The sequence below is a fragment of the Notolepis coatsorum genome, assembly GCF_963971535.1.
Source record: "Notolepis coatsorum genome assembly, chromosome: 17".
Lineage (NCBI taxonomy): Eukaryota > Metazoa > Chordata > Actinopteri > Aulopiformes > Paralepididae > Notolepis > Notolepis coatsorum.
The window spans coordinates 41,781,151-41,806,609 of record NC_140181.1 but is presented as its reverse complement, the minus strand read 5'-3'; the positions used below and the strand labels follow the sequence as shown (position 1 = coordinate 41,806,609).

General features: G+C 41.6%; 1 protein-coding gene across 1 annotated transcript; it reads left to right on the top strand.

The window, feature by feature from the left end:
• Positions 1-5,314: 5,314 nt before the first annotated feature.
• LOC311244022 (chymotrypsin-like elastase family member 2A) lies at positions 5,315-22,538 on the top strand (the record flags this gene model as incomplete). The annotated part of the gene is made up of 8 exons (XM_084333431.1): positions 5,315-5,351; positions 5,714-5,802; positions 6,647-6,732; positions 7,705-7,827; positions 9,192-9,328; positions 11,945-12,090; positions 18,056-18,205; positions 22,521-22,538. The coding sequence occupies 8 exons, from the start codon at positions 5,315-5,317 to the stop codon at positions 22,536-22,538; spliced, it is 786 nt and encodes a 261-aa protein (XP_084189557.1).
• Between the last annotated feature and the right edge of the window lie 2,921 nt (positions 22,539-25,459).

The following is a 25,459-nucleotide window of genomic DNA, read 5'->3' as shown; positions in this document are numbered from 1 at the left end:
TTTTAGAATTGAAGCCTCAATCTCTGCTTTTAAATTTTTTACAAGACAGAGTGATAAAGCAATTAACCCCAGAGGAGCTATTAACATGAGTAACTGACTGTTGCATCACTCAGTACTATATGAAAGGGAGTGTTTATGGGAGCATGTTATCACCAAGCACATGTTACACCCTTTTAGCTTGTTTGGTTTTCTGGACGAGCTGCTCAACGTTCACAGTCTCTATCCACACCAAACGTTCCCATATTACTAATACAGATGACTTACTGACCAGATGACTTGGTATCATCACTAGTCTAATACAGATGACTTACTGACCAGATGACTTGGTATCATCACTAGTCTAATACAGATGACTTACTGACCAGATGACTTGGTATCATCACTAGTCTAATACAGATGACTTACTGACCAGATGACTTGGTAATGTATCATCACTTACTGACCAGATGACTTGGTAATGTATCATCACTTACTGACCAGATGACTTGGTAATGTAATGTAGTATATCAGATGTTACCAGTCTTTACCCACAGGTAGTACTCTTCTCTCCTCCCTACAGCCAGAGGCTCCATCGTTGACATCCTATTTATTTATTTATTTCAAATAGGGACAGTACATATTAATGAACATTTTCATGTAAATATACCATATTATAGTCAGGGGCTCATTTCCATCTGTAGTCCCTTTGCAGGTTGATGCAGTGCAGACAAATGACAAATGTACACAAACTTAATAATCACAAGAACAGACACCAGTACTATACATGTACAAGTTAGTAAACTACACAAACTTCACAACCACAATGACAACACAATATGTACGATGTGGCGAGACAAACCAGGAAATATGAAGACTATAAGTTTAAGGTGCTTTAGGTACCAAGTGTTAAAGTGACTGGTGCTTGTGCCAGAGGTTTTAATGTGCTCCTTTTATTGCACTTGGATCCTGCAGCAGTACAGCCTCTCCTGCCTCCTGTACCAACCTGAACTTCCATGAACCATCCTGACATTCAGTATAAATAATAAATAAGTGTGTTCCGAGTTTGTTCTGGACACACAGTCCCGTGTCTCCACACATGAGGTTTGTGGTTCCCGCTGCCCTGGTATATAGCGGTAAGACACTTCTGTTCAACAATTTAAACGCAGACACACCTACCAATTTACAAAAGTACACACACACACACAGCAATTTGGTGGAGAAAATCAATAGCATGCTTATCCCCAAAAAACACACAACCGTTACCTGAAGCTCCTTTCGCACATGCACTGGACTCCTGACAATCTGCACATACAGTATACCCTTTTACACCTACCACTGTATAAATGCATGTGAAAATATCTGTCCAAACACATTCGGTGTAAAATTGGAGGGGTGCGAACGCTGAGTTTATCATAGCAGCACCCAAGTCCTAAATCCGTACTTTGTGCCAAACTGAGCCCATGATGGAACACAAGCAGATTCAAATTCACACAGCAAGCGAGTGGGCGTATTGATTAATGTAAATAAACAATATTGTACAGATGGCTTTTTCTCACTGATAGTTAAATGAAAGTGTATGGCTTTAGTCTCAGCAAGATTTGAGGGAGTATTGCGAGATGTGCCCAATATGTTCCAAACGCGCACCGGGAACAAGACTGCAGATCCGCTATCAACTCTATCTTTAATCTTTCAAAATGTTCAGTTGCTATCGCTATTAGCTCTATCTTTAATCTTTCAAAATGTACCGTTGCTATTGCATGCACTCATCTGTGTTTCACCACACACATGAGTGCATGCTTACCAACTGTCCGTCTGCAACACTACTATCACCAACATCTAAGAAGGGAGATCCCCCCTTGAATGGCCCTTCTTTGATGAACATTGTTGCTCAGCTGATAGAGTTGTGCCCTTCCTGATGGCTTGTCGTACAGAACTTGTAAGTCGCTTTGGATAAAAGCGTCAGCTAAATGACTAAATGTAAATGTAAATGTAAATGTAAGGTTTCTCTCCTCCACACTGCCTGTGGAGCTTTTTTCCCTATTGTTAGGTTTTAGTGAGTTTTTCCTTACCTTCGCGTGGGGTATGTCTGGGAGTGCTTGCATTCTTTCATTTATTTGCATTCATCTAAAAATGTTTGGACCTTATGGTGTTCTTGTTCTGTTCTTGACTTATTGTTATGTTTTCTTCTTGACTTGTTTAAAGAAGACCTGTACGGCCCATGGGGACATTAACGTGTGTTGTCGGGCCCTATAAATAAATTTGATTTGATTTGATTTGCAGCAAAGTTGCACATTATTCTTCTTCTTCTTAAACCCTTTTGCTCTTTGGGGAGCATACTGTAGGTCATTCATGAACTCTCTCCAGCTGGTTCGGTGTTGGGCTATTTTCTCTGCTTCCTTCCATGATGTTCTTTCTTCCTTGAGATCCGCCTCGACAGACCTTCTCCAGCTGTTTCTGGGTCTTCCTGGCTTTCTCTTCCCCTGTGGGTTCCAGGTTAAGGCCTGCCTGGTTGTGTTGGAGGATGGTTTTCTCAGGGTGTGTCGAATCCAGCCCCATTTCCTGCGTTTGATTAGGGTTTCAAGTGGTTCTTGTTGAGTGGTTTGCCAGAGCTGTTTGTTTGTGATGGTGTTTGGCCAGTAGATTCCCAGGATGTGTCGTAAGCATCTGTTTATGAAGGTTTGCAGTTTGTTTGAGGTTACTTTTGTGGTTCTCCATGTGTCTGCTCCGTATAATAGAACTGATTTGACATTGGTGTTGAAGATGCGGAGTTTGGTCTTTGTGGAGATGCGGTTTGAATTATTATTATTGTATTAAAAATGCTGTTCTTGCCTTCCCTATTCTTGCTTTGATGTCTTTGTCGCTGCCTCCGTCCTTCCCCACGATGCTTCCCAGGTATGTGAAGGTGTCCACCTCGCACATTTATATTACATCTATACTTCTCATAGTGTTTAGTCTGTGTGCAACAATTATTAAGTGGTCATAGTTTGTTAAATAGACCAGCTTTTGTTCAATAATGCATTGGAACGTGATATCTTTGAAATATCAAGTCAAGATGATACTGGCCAGTTTGCTCCGCTGTCTGACTGAGGATGAGAGATGTGAAATAAAGTTTACATAAAGTTTCTGAGCACATCATCATTTTACACATTTTTAGATACTATATCTATAGCTGTACATATCCCTTACCCCACTCTTACAGTTAAGCTGCTGGCCAGTGTGACTTGACTACTACCATAGTGTTTCGCAGTATCACTGTACATATTGATATTACAACTCTGTACATACATCTGATTAGCGCTACACTCAGTAGTACTAATTTATATATTTTATACCCAGTTTAATCACCTGTACATTGTATATTACTATTGCATTTTACTGTTACATTTGCACTCTGGTTGGATGCCAAACTTATTTTTGTTGTACTGTAATGACAACAAATTAGAATCGAATCGAATCATTTCACTCTGTATGGAATGCCATTGACCCTAATCAATTACATTTCAAACCTTTATTTTAACCAGAAAAAAGTTATGGTTTCCCTCATTTACAACGATATCTAGTATGCCAGTTAAATAAATATTTAAAATGATATACACAGGCGAATGAGGTATTTTCCCTTTCTGCAATCTTTCGAAACTTAGAAAATGTGTTGTTTTGTGTTATAATTAGCACATATTTGATTTAAATAGAAAATAAACAAAAAAGGGCACTTTTTGACTTGAGGGGAAAATGGCAGGTGTTGTTCAAGCAAAGCAACCTTTGGACGCTATGTACACGTGTCTGTTCCAGGCTCAGTAAGGAGAACCTACACACGTGTATGAGAACGGCCCTGACACCATTTAAAATCCTGGCAGGACTACAGCTCACTTCTCTCACTGAACTACTGAAAGTGGGGGAGTGGGATATAAAAAAATAAAAAAAATAAAAAAAAGGAGCTGTTAAAGCTGTTTAATTGTTAAGATGTGTTGAGATTGTTTATTATAACATTATTTCATTTTTTCGAAAATTAAGAATTTCTTTTAAATTGCACATTTTTCAAAAGCTCTATTATGTATTTAATTTTTTTTAATACAGCCATTGTTTTACTTGAAATAAAACAAATTACATTTATTTATCATTACTTCAGTCCCTCCACTTCAATGTGAAAACCAATAATACATATAGTTTAAATATTAGTGAATTGTACTTTCTTTATTCGATTTGACAGACTACATACAGATGTTGATAAAACTACTAGGCTTTCAATATATATGACACTGAATTATAACGCGAGTCAGACATTATGAGGTTGCAGAGCTTTGCTTGAGGACATTTTCTCTGACTCTTTGCTAATTGAATACCCCTGCTTTAAAGCATATATATCAACATATCAGCACTCCTAAACACATTTCCACATTACATTTCTTCACTACTAGATTTCAATGTATAGGAGCTTATCAAACCCGCTCTCAGGACTGGATTACACTACATATCTCACAGGTCAATTCAGAACTCAAACACTGCTTTCAGATTTTGTGCTCCAGACTCATGGAATAACCTACAAAGCACTTTGAATACAGACTCCCTGATAACATTGGGACATTTTAATGAATTTGTTTCTAAATGTTAATGTTTTTGAATGTAAAGGCTTTACTTTAGGGACAGCGTTAGCGATCTGTTCTGCATCTTTTTCCATTGGGTTTATCTTATTGGGGGGGATAAACCCTTGCGAGCATGGGGAAAACATGCAAACTCCACACAGAAAGGCCTGGGAGATAAGATAAGATATTCCTTTATTAATCCCCTTGGGGAAATTCCAGCAACACACGCATACAGCACATCGTCTCATTAATAATTATAACAATCACAATCATTAAATTTTTACAGTAACAATGGCACAGCATAAATTCAAACAGACATGTACATTTGTTGACACATGTCATCTACAGAATGCCTGAGACATATGCGATAGTCATGGGTACCTGGCAATGCGGCAACCTGGTCCCCAAGTGGGACTCGAACCCAGAACCTTCTAGCTGTGAGGCGACGGTGTTAACCAGTACACCACCATGCCGCTGTTTAGCACTGAGAAATGAAAGTATTAAGCAATCAGATCCAAAGGAGGCAATGCAGCCACTATCTGCACAGATCCATCACTTGTGAAAACATTGATGGGAAAATGCTGTCACCAAGCACATGTTCTTCCCTCACTCCCTTCAGCTTGTTTGGTTTTCTGGATGAGCTGCTCACTGTTCCCAGTACAGTCACTATACCTTCCTGATCTTTCATGAACCATCCTGACATTCAGTATAAATACAAGTGTGTTCTGACTGAGTCTGTTCTGGACACAGTCACGATGAGGTTTGTGGTTCTCGCTGTCCTGGTTGCTAGCGGTAAGACACTTCTGTTCAACAATTTAAACACAGATACAATAAAGTTGAGAAGAGGTGAAAAAAAAAAAAAAAATGTACATTACTTTTGTGTTTTATGGACTAGTACATTTGATTAGTACATAACAAGAGACAGATAAAACGATAGGCCACTCCCATTGCCACACCCCCCTTTAGCCAATTGACATGAACACACACACACACACCTCCATGCCACATTTCAGCCTACTAGGGTGAAACCTGTGGCTGCTAGAGGGTGGGGAATTTTTTGTGGACCAACCATCCAACCAACTGACTGACCGAATGACAGAGTGGCAGCTAAAAAGGTTTTACAGTTTTCCTTACTCTGTTTACCGTTTACTTAGCCTATGGGTGCGGTCTGCCTACCTTTTCCCCTGCGGTGACCAAGGTGGTTGGAGGAGAGGATGCAAGGCCTCACAGCTGGCCCTGGCAGGTATGAGCTAGTACTGTAGCAACATACTGTATATAAAATCATTCTTCCATTGACCGTTGTATAACACTGTTTTCTTTCTACCACTATTGGATATCATACACATCTAATAATTATATGTCAGAGAGAAAAGAGAAAACGTATATAATAGATGTATAATTTACATTTGGTTTGGCTAGTACCATTTACATTTGGCTTGTCATTTCCTGAGATATCATATTACTGATTGGATCCCATGGTGATTAGATAATATAGCCTATTACTACTACTACTACTACTACTATGACTATGACTACTACTACTACTACTAGGAATGTCTAATCACTGAGTGTGTGACTCCCACCTAAACGGACTACAACGTATAATGTATGACATATATCACACCATACGTACCTTATCCATACTGCACCTGTGTATACTGTATACTTACTTACTATTATAGTATATATTTAGATTCTAGTGTCTATTGTAATCATATTTATTGTAATGTATAATATAACTGATAGGGCATACTGACCCTCATCTGCACCTTGATTACACTGCCTACTTACTCATACATATTATATTGTTATTATTATTAGTAGTAGTATTATAATCTAATTATATTGTTTACACTGCCTATCTTCTTTCTTTTCTACTGTACTATAATTTTATTACCTGTATTGTCTTCTACTATTACCATGTACCCGTACCCCCCCCCCCCTTCCCCCATGCTGCCTGAATTTCTAAGAGGAATAGCTTATCTTACCACCACCACCACTACTATTACTACTACCACTACTACTACTACTACTACTACTAATAAGGATAATAATAATATCTCCTTCCTGCTCAGATCTCCCTCCAGGCAGAAGACAGGGGGCGCTGGATGCACGTCTGTGGAGGCAGCCTAATTTCCAACCACTGGGTTCTCACTGCTGCCCACTGCATCAAGTACGTACTGTACTGAACACAGGGGGGGGGGGGGGTATACATATAAATAAATTGGCAGGGAAACCTATAGGTGCAGCATGAAGGGGTTATGAGGCTTGGTTGTCTGAATGGAGGAATACAAATAGTGCAGTGTTTTGTCATTCAACCCTATGCTACATTTACATAGCTTTCTGCTGTTGGTTACCCATTACTGTACATGTGAAATCATTTTAACACTTTACTTCAGTGGACACAAATAAGGGTTAAGTACCTAGGAACTAATGAGGAACTACATGTTAGAAAATACATTCTAACTGATAGTTAAAGGACCATACCAGTCATTTTCACATATGGGTTCCTTCCAAGTCATACAACAATGTGGTCACTACAGTTTGTTCTGCCAATTCACCAATGCCACTGTCTTCCAGTGGATCTGAAACACCACATAAACTGAATAAACCACATTTATTAAAATGCCAGGCTAACATCTTATGCGTCACTTGTTTTCTGAAAGGTTTTGTCATTGTGATATAATATTCGAGGAGGAATTCTTCTTCTTCACCGCATTTTCAACTTCATTGAAACGGGGAAACACATGTGTGTATATGCAGGCTATATAATGCATTCTTAGCAGGCGTTTTAGGTCTAGATGGGTGAAGGCACAATAGAGCAACTTTTCAGGGGGAAAAACTAAAACTCTCACCTACATTATCATTATAAAAAAATAAACATTATTAAAAAAAGCCTTGACAATGTCATAATCAGTTCTTATTTATCCTGTATGAATATTGATATTAAGGGGAGGTATCTTCATAAGAAATGTTTGGCTTCAACCTCTCCTGCACAATGTTTTAACTTGTTCTTATTGTATTTTTATTTATATGTGCAAATAAACTTAAACTCAAGATTTGTACTTAATGGTACAAACTTTTAGACAAGATACAACGCCGCCTGCTCACAGTTTGTAACACCAAGTCCTCTGCCGTCCTACAGAGACAAGTACATCTACAGAGTGCACTTGGGCAAGCACTGTCTGACAGAGGTTGAGGAGGGTTCCCTTGGTGTGAAAGTTGCCAAGATCATCACTCATGAGGACTATAGCAGCCTCCTAAGCCGGTAATGATGCAGAGTTCTTAGTTATAAACATTATAACATCACTCCTCACAGACTTCCGTACATGGTTCAACATGTAAGTAGAAATTTCAGATGATGATTGCCATATATAATGATAGAATAGTAATAGCTTGTGCTGTGATTATGACATAGATGGACTAAATAGTCATTTATAATGATAGGATATTCATTCTTAACACTTTCAGCGCCAGCCGTTTTAGCCATCCTTGTACTCAATGGGCCACCGCTGTAAAAGATAGGGATTTTCACTGTGCGTCGCGGTGTTTGCAGGGCTATATCTATATTATAGCTATGGAGACATACTGTGGCTCATTTGACAGTAACTATCCCTCGTCCAACATGTGAAAAAGAATACATTCTTTCATGTATACGTTTGCGTGTTATACCGTTTCAGAGTGATCCTGGCTAATTCCTGGTAACTGCGTTGTGGAGCGATATGTGAATTTTGCTAAAAGCGTTCGCGTTGCTCGCCTGGACACGCTACTATTTCCAAATCAAAGGTATATAATAGGTATTATGTTTCATCATGAATGCATGACAGGGGGGGGGGGGGTAGTTTTTTTATGCTTTGATCGTTAGCAACGGCATTCGTTTTGAATACTACATACGTTGATCGGCTGGATCGATATGAAATCATTGTAGGATCAAGGTGGAATTGACGTCAGATAGTCCTTACCTTTGATCGGGGTTATTCTAAAAAGAATATTCCAATTGTCTGATCGCAATTTCCAGTATTGATGTCGATCGGGTCCCTGACATGAAGTGGCACAAGATATGCCTCAAGTGTGCTGAACGCGTTTCGAAGTGCTCGGATTGAAGCGATTTACTTGGCTTGGTCTAAATTCTCCACCCGGACGAAATTAGATGCGACACATAAGGTTTCAAAGGGTGGCCAATACTGCCACCTAGCAGGATGCGGCCAGTATTGCACTCTCGGGATCTTAGAATGATTTCCTATGGTAACACAGAGGTCCGTGAGCCTGTAATGAATAAAAAAATCGAATAAAAGAAAAAATTGCCAAAACCCGACTATACTCGGGTATGGCGCTCAACCGCTGGCGAGATAACCCGACTTTACTCGGGCATGGTGCCCAATAAGTTAATGGACCAAAATCTGAAGAAAATCCTAGTCGTCTGCATATGAACATAATGACAAAGTCCAAGTGAAGAGCGTACTTAGCAGGTCACGATTTATGATCTGACTGACATTGATTGATTGATTCTTTATTTATCCATAAGATGTAATATTGTCACCAGCAGCACAAAAATACATGATCATCATCATGATCATCATCATCATCAATATCATCTCCACTGGTTTTCATTGTGTTCTTCATCTCCTGCAGTAATGACATCGCCCTGATCAAGCTGGCCTCTCCCGTCAGCTTCTCTGACACCATCATGCCCGCCTGTCTCCCTGCTTCAGGCTTCGTGTTGCCTCACGCTGCTCCTTGCTACACCACTGGCTGGGGACGCGTGTCCGGTGAGTGACTGCATGCACCTCCATATGTGTAGTATAGAAAAGACAAAATGTTCACTTTGAAAATCTGGAAAATGGGCATTCTCCCCAAGAGACCGATATTAAGCTACTGTAGTAAGTCTAGACAGGCTGCATTGTTTCCACTGCTGCCTTTGTGTGGCCAAAAACCAATGGTCCTCATTCTCGAACGTGTTCGTAAGTACCTTTATAAATATCTTGGTAAAAATGTCATACGGTCAGGGGAGTTGTATTTGGAGTGTATTTCGTGACTGTTGGGAACTAGGCTACACTGGCACACCTACTTCCAGTGAATGACGCTAAGCTAGGCCAACGGTGCGGCTGTTCCCTAAGCCTAATGCATGCACAGAGAAGAAAAGGGTATGTATCTGCTTGTCTAACTCCAGGTTAGATGGCAAATAAGCTAATTTCCCCAAAAGTTGGTGTGTACCTTTAAGGTGGGGAAAATCTCGATGCCTAGGTATTTAAAATGTTCGACTATGGGGATGTCGGCTGGTAGTTGCACCGATCTGGCCAATTCATTCAGAGGTAAACAAGCTGATTTGGGCCAATTAATTTTTAAGCCTGATAGCTTGCAGAATTCGTCAATAATCCTGAATAAATTTGTGGCCGATCGGGAGGGGTCCTTCATAAAAATGTGTAAGTCGTCCGCATAAAGAGCAATTTTGTGTGGGGTGTCTTTAATTGCTATAGCGATGATTTCTTCAGTTTGTCTTATAAATTGGGCTAATGGTTCGAGGGAAAACGCGAAAAGTCTGGGACTCAAAGGACAACCCTGTCTAGAAGATCTAGAGATCAGGAAGAGAGGGGAGCATATTTCATTATCATTGGTGACGGGGGGCGTAAAGTACTTTAATCATTATATTTCTTTCCAAGTCCCCTCCAGTACCGTCCATAGATATGACCATTCTAGTCTATCGGAGTGACGCAGTAGCCTAGTCTTAGTCTATGTATTTTTAGCTAACGTTACTTAGCTAGCAAGTTAACATTACACTCCGTTACACTGTTGCACTGACTAGACAATTCATTTCATCACATTAACGTTACTGTACCTCTGACCTTTTCACGTATATCCTCCTCTTCTTTCCTTATTTTCTGTCACTGAGCACTGGACTGCATTGGTCTTCTCGACATGTTTTATTTTTTAAATAAAATAATAATTTTATTTAAATAATAATGACTTTCTTTTGCATTTTTACAGCTTTTGATCAGGACAGGCAGAGAGTAAAGTTGGGTGAAGATGGGGAGGACATGCAGCATAGGTCCCCGGGCCGGATTCGAACCCCGGACGCGTCTATGCTTTAAGCAAGTGGCTTGTCCTTCCGCGTTCCCGTTTTGCGCTCTGATTGGCCACGCACGTTTCTGGTCATGTGACATGTGCGCCAATCGTGGGACGGCAAGTTCTGCGCCTATTTCCGGGTCTAACAGCCTGCAAACTACCTAACGCCTAGTTTATCACTGGTTAAGCTTAGGCGACTCTTTCGCAATTGGTTAAGGTTAGAGTTTGGAATCAGGGCAGGCGTTCTATCGCCATGCTCTAAGACAAACTCTAACCTTAACCAACTTCGAAAGAGCGCCTAAGCTTAACCGTCCAAAAACTTGCCGTCCCACGATTGGCGCACATGTCACATGACCAGAAACATGCGTGGCCAATCAGAGCGCAAAACGGAACGCGGACGGACAAGCCACTTGCTTAAAGTATAGAAGCACCCCGGACGCTGCGATTATACTGCAAGCGCAGTAATGTGGTGCGCCACCGTGGCGCCCTCTTTTCGACATGTTGATAGCATATAATGCGAGGGTCACGTCAGATAGCCACACGTTACCATTGCCCAGAGAGGGGGGGCGCAGGTAAAGTATATTTGCCTGGCTGGAGGGGGCATGAACTAGGAAATTATAATTTAATAGGCTATGTGGTATAGAGTTATGCTGGTTGTTGTGGGGTTATTTAATATTTCAAAATAACAGTGTTAACTAGTAGTATTAGTAGTATTATATATATAATTTTTTTTTAAATAAGTTTAACTTTCTTTTGTCTCCCCATTTGGGTTGGTTGCACCCTTAGCATTGTCTATACTGCCTACTGTATGCCAAAAACTGGTCTGATCGAAGGCCTTCATGGCGTCTAAAGACATAATTGTGACCAGAGTTATATTGTCCTTACTGTTGTCAATTACATGCAATAATCTTCTACGGTTATCTGCGGCTAAGCGTCCCAGAATAGTTCAGTTTTTTTTTTTAAATCATAGCCCTATTTCTTACTTACCAATAATGTTGCTGATAGGTAGAGTCCTTTCTCAGCTCAGTCCATACTGTTGTTCATACTGGATACCCGCAGCTCTGGATAGTTGCAAGGTTAATGGGGTCATGCTCTTGTCTGTACAGGCCCTGAAAACAATGCTGAAATCTACTTCGAGTGCACCGCAGAGTAGGTTTCAGCGTCGATACCGGGGCTTGTACAGACTGGAGCGTGACCCTGTTGACTTTGCAATAGTTTGTGGCTAACTATAGGTGGATCTGTGGATATCCAGTATGACGAATAGCATGAATTATGCATTTAAGGAAGATCCTTGTTGAGTTGTGTTGGTCTGTTCTCCCCAGCTGAAGGTCTCCTGGCCACTAGGCTGCAGCAGGCCCTCCTACCTGTGGTGGACCATGAGACATGCAGCAATAGGAACTGGTGGGGTGTCCTGGCCACGGACAAGATGGTCTGCGCCGGAGGGGACGGCATGGTGTCCAGCTGCATGGCAAGTTACAATATCTGAAATACTAAAATAATATAACAATAAAATATGTATAATAATGATAATAATATAATAATTATAATAACATAATTACAATAATATAATAATAATACCATATTTATTATAATACAATTATAATATAATAAAAAACAACAAAAAACAACACCTAACCCACGTACTGTCTTTTTACTATTATGTACCCTACTACTATGCTACTATTCTTATACTACTACCTATCTTGCTAATATGTCTATACTACTATGCACTCAGAGTGTAACACTCAAGCTCGTTACTATTTGACAATGCCACTGACCCTTAGCTGCCAGATATGTACCCCTCCTGCTGTCAGCTAAATTACTAAATTGTAAACTGAGTTCGCAGAATGTTCTGTTCTTTTTAAAATAGAAACTCCACCGGAAAGCAGCATTTGGCTCATTATTTTGTTGAACGTAATTGGGCCGTAAAACCTGGACAAAGCGTCTTCCTTTAATTAGCCTATTTATCATGGCATCTAACTTTGGGAAGAGGGCGACGTCACCTTCTTCCTGTAGGACCTTATTTTCAAACGACAACTTGCCAAATGGGACAAGAGTCCTGCTCCACACACTCGAAAAACACCCTCGTAAAAGAGCTCATTATAATGTTAATGTCAGGAGTGTAATTCTTTCAGCTTCAGATGTATGCTGTGATTTGTTTTAACTGTTTAACTGATTTGTCCTCTCTGAGCACAGCCAACTCACAGTATGTTGAGGGGGCGTGGCTCTCTGTTCATTGAAAGGAGATGTCGAGTTAGTATCATAATACATGAAGCTTTCAGATTAAATCCATGGACCTAGTGTGATTGGTTGCTATGATGGCAAATCTGCAGGTGATTACAGTTTTTCACGATTGCTAAAACACAACACACAATTCCCCAAAGCAAATGACCAGTTCCCTAAACACATTCAATAAAACTAGCCCCCATTTGGCATAACCATAAACACATTTCACCTGTAGACACAATCACACAAAACTCAATCCCATTTTCTCTCTCTAAACACATTTTGTCTTGCTAAAACACATGTTGCAAAAATCTCTGATAAAATGTGCACATTGAAGCTCATGTCATGCAAAATGATAGCCACAGTCAGCAAAAGTTGAACACAATGAACACATCTGGTGTCATTTATTAAACACAACGACTCAAAATGTAAGACACTTGTTGCGAATGATGTGACCACACCTATATAGGCCAGTGCAGAGTGCACAGTTTGCTGAAGGTTCCAAAGGATTTTTATTTTCTTCTTTGGGGGCGGGGGGCAAGACTGATGTGTACAAGCTGCATTACTGTATAGTAGGCTATATCGTACATGTATAGGTCATGTTTCCAAATGCAGTATGTATATTTAAAATGTTCAAATTGCTTACAAAAAAACTGTTGAAGGGCCCCCCCCCCCCCCCTTGGTAGATTTTTTTTGTCAAATCAGTTGTACAATAGTCACTTTTGGTGAGTTGTTTCTATACAATTCACTTATGACATTTAGGTAACATTAACTAATTCACGGCCAACCACGACTATAGTCGGGTTATCTCGCCATGCGTTGAGCACCAAAACCAAAGTATAGTCGGGTTTTCGATCGTTTTCATAGTTTTTTCTTTTATTCATTACAGTCTCACGGACCTCAGTGTATCATTGGGACTCATTATGAGACGCAGAGAGTGCAATGCCGGCCGAATCCTGCTAGGTGGCAGTATCGCCCACCCTTTGACCCTTATTTCACACTGTGTGTTACATTATATGGTCCGGGTGGAGAATTTAGACCAAGCCAAGTTAATCGCTTCATCCGAGCACTTTGAAACGCGTTCAGCACACTGCATGCATATTTTGTGCCAGTTCATGTCAGGGACCCGATGGACATCAATACTGGAAATTGCGATCAGACAATTGGAATATTCTTTTTGGGATACCTCCTAGTAAAGGTAAGGACTATATGACATCAATCCTACTTTGATCCAACAATGATTTCACATCGATCGCAACGATCAACATTATGTAGTATTAAAAACTACATCAGAGACGATCAGAGCATCAAAAAACGACCCCCCCCCCCCCTTTTGATGCATTTATGATTAAACATAATACCTATTATATACCTTTGATTTGGAAATAGTAACATGTCCAGGCGAGCAACGCAAACGCCTTTAGCAAAATTCACATATCGCTACATAACGCAGCTTCCACGAATTAGCCACGATCACTCTGAAACTATATTCACCACGGGATAATACGTGAACGTATACATGAAAAATTTCAATTTTTTACATGTTGGACGAGAGATAGTGACTGTCAAATGAGTATAGTATTGTCTCCATAGCTATAATATAGATATAGTCCTGCAAACATCGTGACGCACAGTGAAAGTCCCTATCTTTTAAAGTGTGGCCCATTGACTACAAGGATGGATAAGGATGGCCCCCCCCCGATTCCCATCTCCATCCGAGGGGTGGATGTGGAGATGGTGGACTCATACAAGTTCCTTGGGGTACACCTGAACAATAAACTGGACTGGTCGGACAACACAGAGGCCCTCTACAGGAAGGGACAGAGCAGGCTGTTCTTCCTGAGGAGACTCAGGTCCTTCAATGTGTGCAACAAACTGCTGCAGTCTTTTTACCAGTCTGTTGTGGCCAGCATCCTCTTCTATGCTGTGGCATGCTGGGGAGGCTACATCAACTCAAGGGACACCAACAAGCTCAACAAGCTGGTGAGGAAGGCTAGCTCCGTGGTGGGAGTCGAGCTACCTAGACTTGAGGTGATGGTAGAGAGGGGGATGATAAGGAAGCTGGATGCCATCATGGAGAACCCCTACCACCCCCTCTACGACGAGCTAGTCAAGATGAGAAGCTCGTTCAGCCACAGACTCATTCCCCCCCGACACTCAACTAACCGCCTCGGACAGTCCTTCATACCAGCGGCCATCAGGCTCCACAACAGTGGGCAGCGACTAGCAGCCTCCAGGCTCCACAACAGGGGGCAGCGACAGCGACTGCTACTGTACCAGACATTGACCTGGGACTTATAGGAACCCAAGGAGGACAACCTACACTACCTTAGGCTTACTGCACCCTATGTGGATACTGTGATACTGTGAATAATGTATACTTCAGTGGATACCGTGATACTGTGAATAATGTATACTCAGTAGATAGTAAATTATAACACTACCTCATGCATACTGCACCTTATGTGACACTGTGAATAATGTGAATATTCCTCAGCTAGTAAATTATATTGACCATATTGATCAAATTGTTTACACTGCCTGTGTTGTTTTTTACTACTTGTATACTGTGTTGTTTTACTACCTGTACCCCCCCCCCTCCCCCCCATGCTGCTATGATGCCTGAATTTCCCCAAGGGGATCAATAAAGGAATATCTTATCTTATCTTATCTTAAAACGACTGCCGCTGAAAGTGTTAATGAACAAAGGAGACAACTACAGTATGTAAGTAGTAAACCTATTTTTTTTTTTATTCCAGTCGATCATAATGATCATGATCATACTACGGAGCGCTCACTACGTTCGAGAGAGAGCGACTCATTACGCGCGCGGCGCGAGTCTCGGAGCGTACTGCATTCTGAGAGCGAGAGAGAGAGAGAAAGAGAGAGAGGGAGAGAGAGAGAGAGAGAGAGAGCCGCGGTGCCTTTTATTATCGCGGCTATTTTATTATCTTCTACTTTATTCTATTTACTATCGAAGCGGCCATGGCCAGTGGCCACCCTCATTTCACTGTATGCCTTGTGTATGTATGTGAAAAATACACCTCTTGAATCTTGCCATATTCAATCAGTTTCAGTAACTACAGAACAGTATATTGTTATAGACTCACTTGTTTTGCTGCATCACGTTGGAAGAGCTTCGAGCCGTTGCGTCAGCGTGTCACGCTTAACCCTTCAAGAAGCTTTGTGGTCCGGGCTTAAAAGTGTCCATATAGTGCGGTCAGGTGGCGTAGCGGAGATTGTGCTCGTCACCAACGCAGGAGATGCTGGGTTCGAGCCCAGCTCTCGGCGTTGCCACCAGCTTGGCTAGCCGTTCACACTAATACAATTGGCAGTATTAGGGGGTGGGGAAGCTGGCGGGTGGGAATCTGGCGTTGTGGACAGCGACGCCTACAGGTCAGGTCTCGGCGCTTGCTAAGCGGGGCAGGACTTGGTGGAGATAGCGTGCCCTCCCATGCGTTACACTTCACCAATGAGAGTCCTCGCTGCCAAGTGAAAAGACGTCACTGGCTGTCGGCGCACGTCTCGGAGGAAGCGTGCGATCGACTCGGGACACCCTTGTACCGACTCGTAGGAGAACATGCATACAGCAACCAGGTAGGGGAGGGGGGGGGAATTGGCACAACGACTAATTGGGACGGGGAGAAAATCATAAAAAAAAAATTAAATATAAAGATAAAAAAATAATAAAAAAAAGTGTCCATATAAATCCATTTAGTTAGATCCAACACTATGAATGTACAGTATCTTGTGATTATTATCAATTTCCTAACAACTACTAGCCGAGTGTATGCATGGTGGTATTTTCCTGGTGGACCCTCGACGTGATTCGGGACGTGATGTCACGTGCCACGCTCAGCCAATAGAGTGACTACTTCGAGCGCTAGAGAAAAGCGCCCTCGGATATCGTATTTGAAGACGCTGATTGGATTAAATTTAGTTGCATGTTGCCCTGTGAGTTGCGCACTGACGCTGGCGCTGATGTCTAGTGCCCAAGAAAAGAGAGGGGAGGGGGCCAGGGGGGGTGAATAGGACGCACAAACAATTCTTTCTTCTTCTTCTTTCCACCAGGGGGGGCGCCGCCCTAGCGCCCTCTATGGACCAGCCGCCACTGGTGGAGTTATGTAATTACTGTAATGAAAAACATCACATTGGTTACACACAACAATACATTTTTACATGTATTGTGGTCTGTAATGGATCCTCCGTTGTGTTTACATATTTTTGCATAATTATGTCATAACCGCTGCAGATGGTAGCAGTTAGTTGACCATGGAGATGGTAAAGTACTACAAATGTGAAACATTTGAATTTTTTTTACAATTAAGCTGGGATTGTACAACTTCAAGGCTCCTTTCGAGTGGCGCTGCTGCAATGAAGGAGCAATAAGAGGAAAACAATGTCAACATAATTGTACTTACAGATGTGGTGGTGTCCACAGTCTGATCTCTGTTTCCACAAGAAGAACGTCTTGACTTTACTAGTGATGGGACTAAACACATTTTGCAATTATGCCACAACAATGTGGAACGCCCTACCCACAGCCATAAAATAATGTGAATCCCTACCCTCCTTCAAAACCGCTCTCAATAAGCACCTACGGGTGGCTGCAATTAGAAACTGGCCCTGGTAAATGTCCAAACCCAACCCCCCACCCAACCCCCTCCAATGTACAGTTTCTTCCCCTTCGAATGTATATATTTTTCCTGTAAGATCTCTTTCTCTTAAACAGTACTGTATATCTGTATGTCATGCATGTCATAAATGTCTTGATGAATTGAAAATGGGGGACCCTGATGTAAACAAAACGAAAGTCTTTTTCTGGTCTGCATCCTCTTAACAATTGTTTGTATTGAACCGTACTGTATTGTACCCATTCTGCAATCTGTTAATACAGTTTTCAATCAATCAATCAATCAATCAATCAATCAATCAATCAATCAATCAATCACACAGCGGCCAAACGTTGTGCCCCGAAATTAAATTCACATCACAAGCTATTTAGATGGTGTGAGGACGACGTTCCTTCTCTCTTGAAGATACTTCTCACTTTTATGAACATTGTTACTCAGCTGATAAGAGTTGTACCCTTCCTGATGACTCGTCGTACAGAACTTGTAAGTCGCTTTGGATAAAAGCGTCAGCTAAATGACTAAATGTAAATGTACTTCTCACCCAGCGCCTCACTGTGTGCCCCCTCTCTACAGGGTGACTCTGGTGGGCCTCTGAACTGCCAGAATGCCGACGGCTCCTGGGCTGTCAATGGAGTGGTGAGTTTCGGGCCTCCCACCTGTAACATGTCCCGGAAACCCAGCGTCTTCACACAAGTCAGCTCCTACATCGACTGGATCGACACAGTGAGTGGACACTTCTGCCAGGTGGCAGTATCGCCTACCTTTTGAACTGGGGATATCGGTTGTCTTCCAGTACTAAGTTACCTCCAGCTGCTTCCCCCTCAAAGTGGATCAGGACATAGCAATCGGTCGGGTTCCATCCTAGAGGCAAATCTTTCCTGTGACAAAATGGCATCCAATGTAATAAAAAAAAAAGTCAACCAACAAACTAGATTCTTGTACCGGATCTCCTCTGGTAAACAAAAATACCCTGAAGACTCTGGCAGGAGCACTCATTCAAGGGTACTACGAATATGCTTGCACCTCATGGTACCAAAGCACCTCAAAGGCGCTAAAAACTAAATTACAAACATCACAAAACAAACTGGTCATACTACTGCTTGACCTTACTCCTCGAACCCACCTCACCCCTGCCCACTTTGACAACCTAAGATGGCTTAGAGTAGACGACAGAGTACAGCAACTTGCAATGGGCCTGGTCTACAAGATACACTACACCACTAAGGTACCCATGTACATGTCAAAATACTTCCCAAAAGGTCAGTGAATACCACGACCACAACACCAGAGGGAGCTCCACAAATCATGTTAAACCCAGATTCGGCTCAAACAAGGGACTAAACACGTTTCGCAATTATGCCACATCAATGTGGAATGCCCTACCCAAAGCTGTAAAGGAATGTGAATCACTACCCACTTTCAAAACCACTCTCAAAGAGCACCTACGGGAGACTGCAATTCGAAACTGGCCCTGGTAAATGTCCAAACCCAACCCCCTCCAATGTACAGTTTCCCCCACCCCCCTCTTTTTTTTTTTTACCTAAAACATGCTTTTGTACCGATCCCAGTGTCGTATTTTACCGGACCTAAAACATGCTTTTGGTAACGATCGCAGTTTCGAGGTAAAACGATCCCCCGATTTGATTTGGAAATATTTGGAGTTTCAGGCGAGCAACCTGAACGATTTTGGCATAATGCATATAACACGTCATATCTCGCAATCTAGGAAAAAAGACCGGATTCTTTTGGAAAGGGGCGATGTTTAGCATGGAAAAGCGCACAAACTAAAGTATGTAGAAATGAATTGGTTAGTCAGTGTTGGACTATAAACAATGCCTGTCAAATCCCTGAGCCATACTATTGTCTCCATAGCTATAATACAGAACACACGATGGGTCTGCAAACATCGCTAAAATGGTCAATAACACTGGCGCCATTGAGTAGAGATGGGAAAACAGCGTGGCGGTCAATGAGTTAAGCTGTAGCCCTATTTTCAGAAATTCCGCCTAAAGGTACATGCCCAAGTAAATGGAAGATTGCTCCACTTCTACAAGGTCAATTGGCATGTTCTTGGTATCTAGGCACATCTAGGGACCTGGGGGAATGTATTCCCAGTGTCAGAAATATTGTGTCTGTTACTAGGCTTGAGTAAATTGTGATGAAACAAAGGTGAATATAAATTATGATATTTATTTAGCATCTTTGCCGGTGAATAACACCATGAAAACATTGAGGTTATTTTGATTATGCTCACTGAGCTCATTCAGCACCTTCTTGAGATCAAGTGTACAAAAAAATCTAAGCAAATGAATAAATGGAAGATGATTAAACAGAAGGATTTGTAGATACAGTAATAAATTATAATCCATTTGAATTATAAATTCATATTTGACCTTGAACTTGACCTTATTATGGCCAAATCATCCATCTATGGATAGGGAAAAGGCTCCTCTTTCCAATGGCAGTGTTACATCTGGATGTAGTCATTTCCTCGTGGTTTTACAATAAAAGAGATATAATAATAATTTAGATATAATTTTTGGTAAATCTTAAAAACATTTGTAAAAATGAAAATATACACTTTGACTGCTGTTTCGATAGGGTTAAAGTCTTTACTCTTTACATTTGAAAAAGAAACACAACATTAATAAATCCAAGGGCACATGTGGGCCCTCTTGAGGACACTTCACGACACGCCACTTTGCCAACCTCTAGCGGCTCGGTGTGTATTTATATATTAAAGCCCTATTTGTTGCCTGTCGATTGCCATTTCAGGCGACAAAATCCGTTCAGCGGTTCTCGAGTTACATGACGATATGTGAGGCGTGCGCCAAAGTACACGGCAAAGTACACGACACGTACATGACTCCCGGGGCTCTAATACGGATCTAATACGGTCTCTATTCATCGATTTATGATACAAAAAAAGCAGGGTCCCCCACTTTGAGTGCCACACTTAGCGGTTATCTCTACCGCTAGATGGCCAGCTTGATAGTAGTTTCCGCTGCGTTTCACTATATTTGCAAAGCTGTGTGTGTTCTGCATTATAGCTGTGGAGACAATGGTGTGGCTCATTTGACAGACATTACTTGTAGTGCAACATGGAAAAAATTGTTTGTTTCTAGACACTGTAGTTTGTAGTTTATTACACGCTAAACAATGCACATTTCCAAGATAATCCAGTCTTTTTTCATAGGTCGCGAGATAAAACGCGTTATGTGCAATAAGCATGAATCGTTCTGGTTGATTCCCTGAACCCCCAAATACAAGGTATATAACATGTACCTTCACAAAATCATCAAGGGGGGGGTCGTTTTAACTCAAAACTGTGATCGTGTTTGCCGAGCATGTTTTACGTCCGGTGAAACACAGAACTGTGAGTTAGAAAAACACGTTTCAGATTCGGTAAAATAGACTAGAATATACCATACCTTAGCCAGAAGGTATTCCAAAAAGAATAATTCCAAGTGATCGCATCGCCATCGCGATTACCAGTGTATATGTTTATACACGTTTCGATGGTAAAATACGCTTAGGCAATGGAATTTCGAGGCGATCAATGTGAATATCTGTTCAAGCAGGAGGAGCCCCCTACCAAAAAAAAATAAAAGAAAGGAAGACGTGTATCAACACCAAGCCATTCCAGTTCAGACACAGACGATACTGCCACCTGGTAATAGTCGATCGGCATTGCAATTCAAACATATACAAACGACCCAGGGACAGCTAGAATGATCCGGATGATGATTTCGAACAGGGATCAGAGGAAAAATATCAAAGGATCAAAACTCGAGAAATCTCTGGTCTGGCACTCAAGTTGACTCAACCGCTGGAAAGTTTACCCGAGAAATCTCGGGTCTGGCCGCCAATGTGTTAACAGGTTAAAGAAGCTTAGTCACAAACTGAGAGTAATTTTTTCAGCCCGTCCTAAAATAAGGTATTGCACCATTTTAGAGATATTGGATGCAGACATAATCAGCGTTTGTCAAGTGTCAACAATGCCAATTAAAGTCAATGGGGACTGTCTATAACCACATAAAAAAACTGGTTACAGGTTAACAGAAGCATTTTGTATAAAAGTATTCTGTACTTCTGTATGACAACTATTAAAGAAACTTGAAACTTGAAACTTGAAACAGCTTCCTTTTAACTACATAGAATACATAACATACTGTAGTTAAAGATGCTATAGATAACATTCAGCCACTAGAGCACCAGCACGTCATCCAATCAGGTGCATTCCATGTGGGGAGGGGGGGGAAGAGAGTCAATATTTTTATTCCACACCTTTCTTTTTCTTTTTTTTCACTTTTTCTGTATTTTTTGCTCCCATCCCAATTTAGTCGTTATACCAATTCCCTTCCTGGTTGTTGCGCGCATTGCCCCACTGTCGGCCTAGGGAGGGTGTAGAACTACCACATGCCTCCTCCGATACATGTGGAGTCAGCCAGCCGCTTTTCACCTGACAGCGAGGACTCTCACTGGGGGAATGTAACGCGTGCGGAGGTTCACGCTATTTCCCCCCCGATCCCCTCCCTGCTGAACAGGCGCCCCAACCGACTAGGAACCAACATACCCCGCCGGGTTCCCACCCGCTAACACTGCCAATTGTGTTAGTAGGGACTGACCAAGCCGGAGGTACCGCTGACAGCTGGATTCGATCCCAGTCTTTGCGGTGGTAGGCGAGTGCATTCTCCACTGCGCTACCCAGCCGCCCTATTCCACACATTTCTAAAAGCTCTGTGGATGTATTATTATAATAATGTATTAAGAAAAAACAATAGCTCTACATAAAAAAATTATCTATAGCACCTTTAACTACATATAAGAACTTGGATATATATAGACCATGGTTTGAGCCCCTATTGACTTCCACTAATGCAAATTATTTCTGCCTCCGAAATCTCTGAAACCATGCATGAAATGAGTGACTGAAATGAGTCCCAGCCCTCTTAAAAAAAAAGAAAACAACTGAACTATCCCTAAACTCCAACAAGGAAGGACTTGTTTTGTAACAGTGTTGTGTTTCCTCCCACAGGTTGTGACCAGAAACTGAAGAATTAATAAACAATAATATAAATATAAAATACTGTGTCGTCATTTCAGTTCAGTGTTTACCCATATTTAACCCTTTCACTACCACTACAGGAGGTTAACCTTTCACTACCACTACAGAAGGTTAATATTTCACTACCACACTACAGAAGGTTAACATTTCACCACCACACTACATGTTAACCTTTCACTACCATGCTACAGAAGGTTAACCTTTCACTACCACACTACAAAAGGTTAACCTTTCACTACCACTACAGAAGGTTAATATTTCACTACCACGCTACAGAAGGTTAAGCCTTTCACTACCACACTACAGAAGGTTAAGCCTTTCACTACCACACTACAGAAGGTTAACATTTCACCACACTACAGGTTAACCTTTCACTACCACACTACAGAAGGTTAAGCCTTTCACTACCACTACAGAAGTTTAACCTTTCACACTACAGAAGGTTAACCTTTCACTACCACACTACAAACGGTTAACCTTTCACTACCACACTACAGGTTAACCTTTCCACTACAGAAGGTTAACCTTTCACTACCACTACAGAAGGTTAAGCATTCACTACCACACTACAGAAGGTTAACCTTTCACTACCACACTACAGAAGGTTAACCTTTCACTACCACTACAGAAGGTTAAGCCTTTCACTACCACACCAGTTAACCTTTCACTACCACACTACAGGTTAACCTTTCACTACCACACTAGACATTTAACCTTTCACTACCACTACAGAAGGTTAACCTTTCACTACCACACTACAGTTAACCTTTCACTACAGATGGTTGTGTCAGAATTACACTGCTGGCAACTGCACCTGGTGGTTGGAATAAGGAATCAACCCCCCCCCCCCCCCACGCCCCCAAACACAGAAGCCTTTCCACCTGTGTGAGAATGTTCTTAGTAAGGAAACACAATACCTGAATTGATGATATCAAGCTACTGCTTTTGTTTTTAAGTGGTGAAAATGTCAGCCGACGTCAAGATAAAAAGCAAACTCTGTAGAGGCTTTCAGCGGTCATGTGATGAGACCAAGCTCTTCCTGACTAACTATTACTGGCATATAAACAGGAGAGTCAGGAGGTAAAGTAATGAGTAACATGGGATTCATTACCTGGACAAGTTTTAAAAGGGAACGCTTTTAAACAGTGTATCTTTTCATCAACACCCCACAGGACACAACCACATGTTGTCACTTTTTCCTCTCCTCCAGCGTTCAACTGCTGCATATCAACCAGTCAGACAAGAAGATAGATACCAGTTTCCTCTGAGCGTTCAGAAAGCTATCTGGCTGCAAGCTAGCCTAGCATAGCACAAATGAAATGGAAGCAGATACGGACCAGCTAGCCTAGCTGTTGGCCAAAAACACCTCTCCCGGAGTGGTCCGTATCGGCTTGGTTTAGTACAGGCCATCATTTTACTGATCCTCTCACCAGTCTCCAATCCAATCCAAATCTGGCAGGTTTTAGCCTACAAACACCACGATACATGTCCCTTACCCAAAACAGGAAGCGCACAGTATAATCATATGTTCTACGGAGGAAATGGTTGCAAACCGTGCACCGTACCAAACTACTGCCCAAATCAACTGTCCTATGAAAGTCATTATAATTAATTATGACACAATGTAGGGTTTGCAACCATTTCCTCAGTAGAACATGTAAAGACACGTCTGATTATTGAGATTTAACACGTGACACGTGAGTTTCCTGTTTTGGAAAAAGTATCATGAAAATTGTATCATGGTTTTTGAATGCGAAAACACTCGCCCCATTGGGACTGTATTGTAGTGAAAATACTTAATACTAAAGCGGTCAGTGATATGGCCAGTACTAGTCAACGTCACACCAGACAATGTCTACATAGGCCTTGACTTTGGCTGCCGGAGGTTAAATTCATGATATACCATCTGTTGCCAGCTCTATTTGTCTATGGATAAGTTCCCCTTCTTTGCAGGGCTATAACCTTTTAAATCCTATTGCTAGATTGCCATCATTAGGGCCCATTCAAAGTCCTATATGTATTGTTCATTGTGTAGCAACGTTAAACTTTTTCATTCACATATTCATAGTAAAATATGGTCTAATGTATAAGTATGTTTTCATCTCTTTCTGCAGCTTTCTCCAGAACGTGATCTATAGCCCCAAATGCATTATATTGATGATGAAATACAGTTTGATGGCAATCGGCGCGATATAAAAAATTTCAATTGGACGTACTTCTAGAAGTTTCTACGTATCATCTGATGTTGACCGGATGGGCGGGGGATCGTTTATAATTCCGTGGGCAGCGTTATATCATTCATCTAGTGTGGGTCATATGTTCATCAGAGCAGTTTATATCGAACACGTTCAAAAATAACGCTGAATCTTACCGTATCTTCCTCGCGCCGTTGGACGATCAGCGTGGTGTAGACCGTTTTCGATTATGGGATGTTTATCCAGATGAACCATTTTCAGGTTGTATAATGGTATATACGTCCAAATCATGTTGTTTATCGAGTTATTGGCAACGGATCGCTGTGTGTTGTGACGAGCTCGAGTCCCGGGACATGTACCGAGTGCCCGGAAGTGGTGTGGGTGAATAGCACATCGTCCAAGTGGCTTCCTGTTAGACGATTGCGCCGATCGGCCACCAGATGGCGCTCTTGAAACGCTGGAGGGTTCGGTGGGGCTTTTTGGTGGGTCTCAGGCCAGCGGATGGGAAATATGAATCAGATCACAGATTTTTGAAATATTGATATCAAAGACGAGTTATGGCGTCTTCGGCACCTTGAGCATGGCGGGGAAGGACGCCTAAAAACGTCTTCTGGCAGTTAAAGTGTTTAAAAAAACAAAACACAGATGGTAAGCTACAATTGTGTCAATCAGAAGTAGTTGGAACCTATACACTTCTGCAACCTTATCATCAGT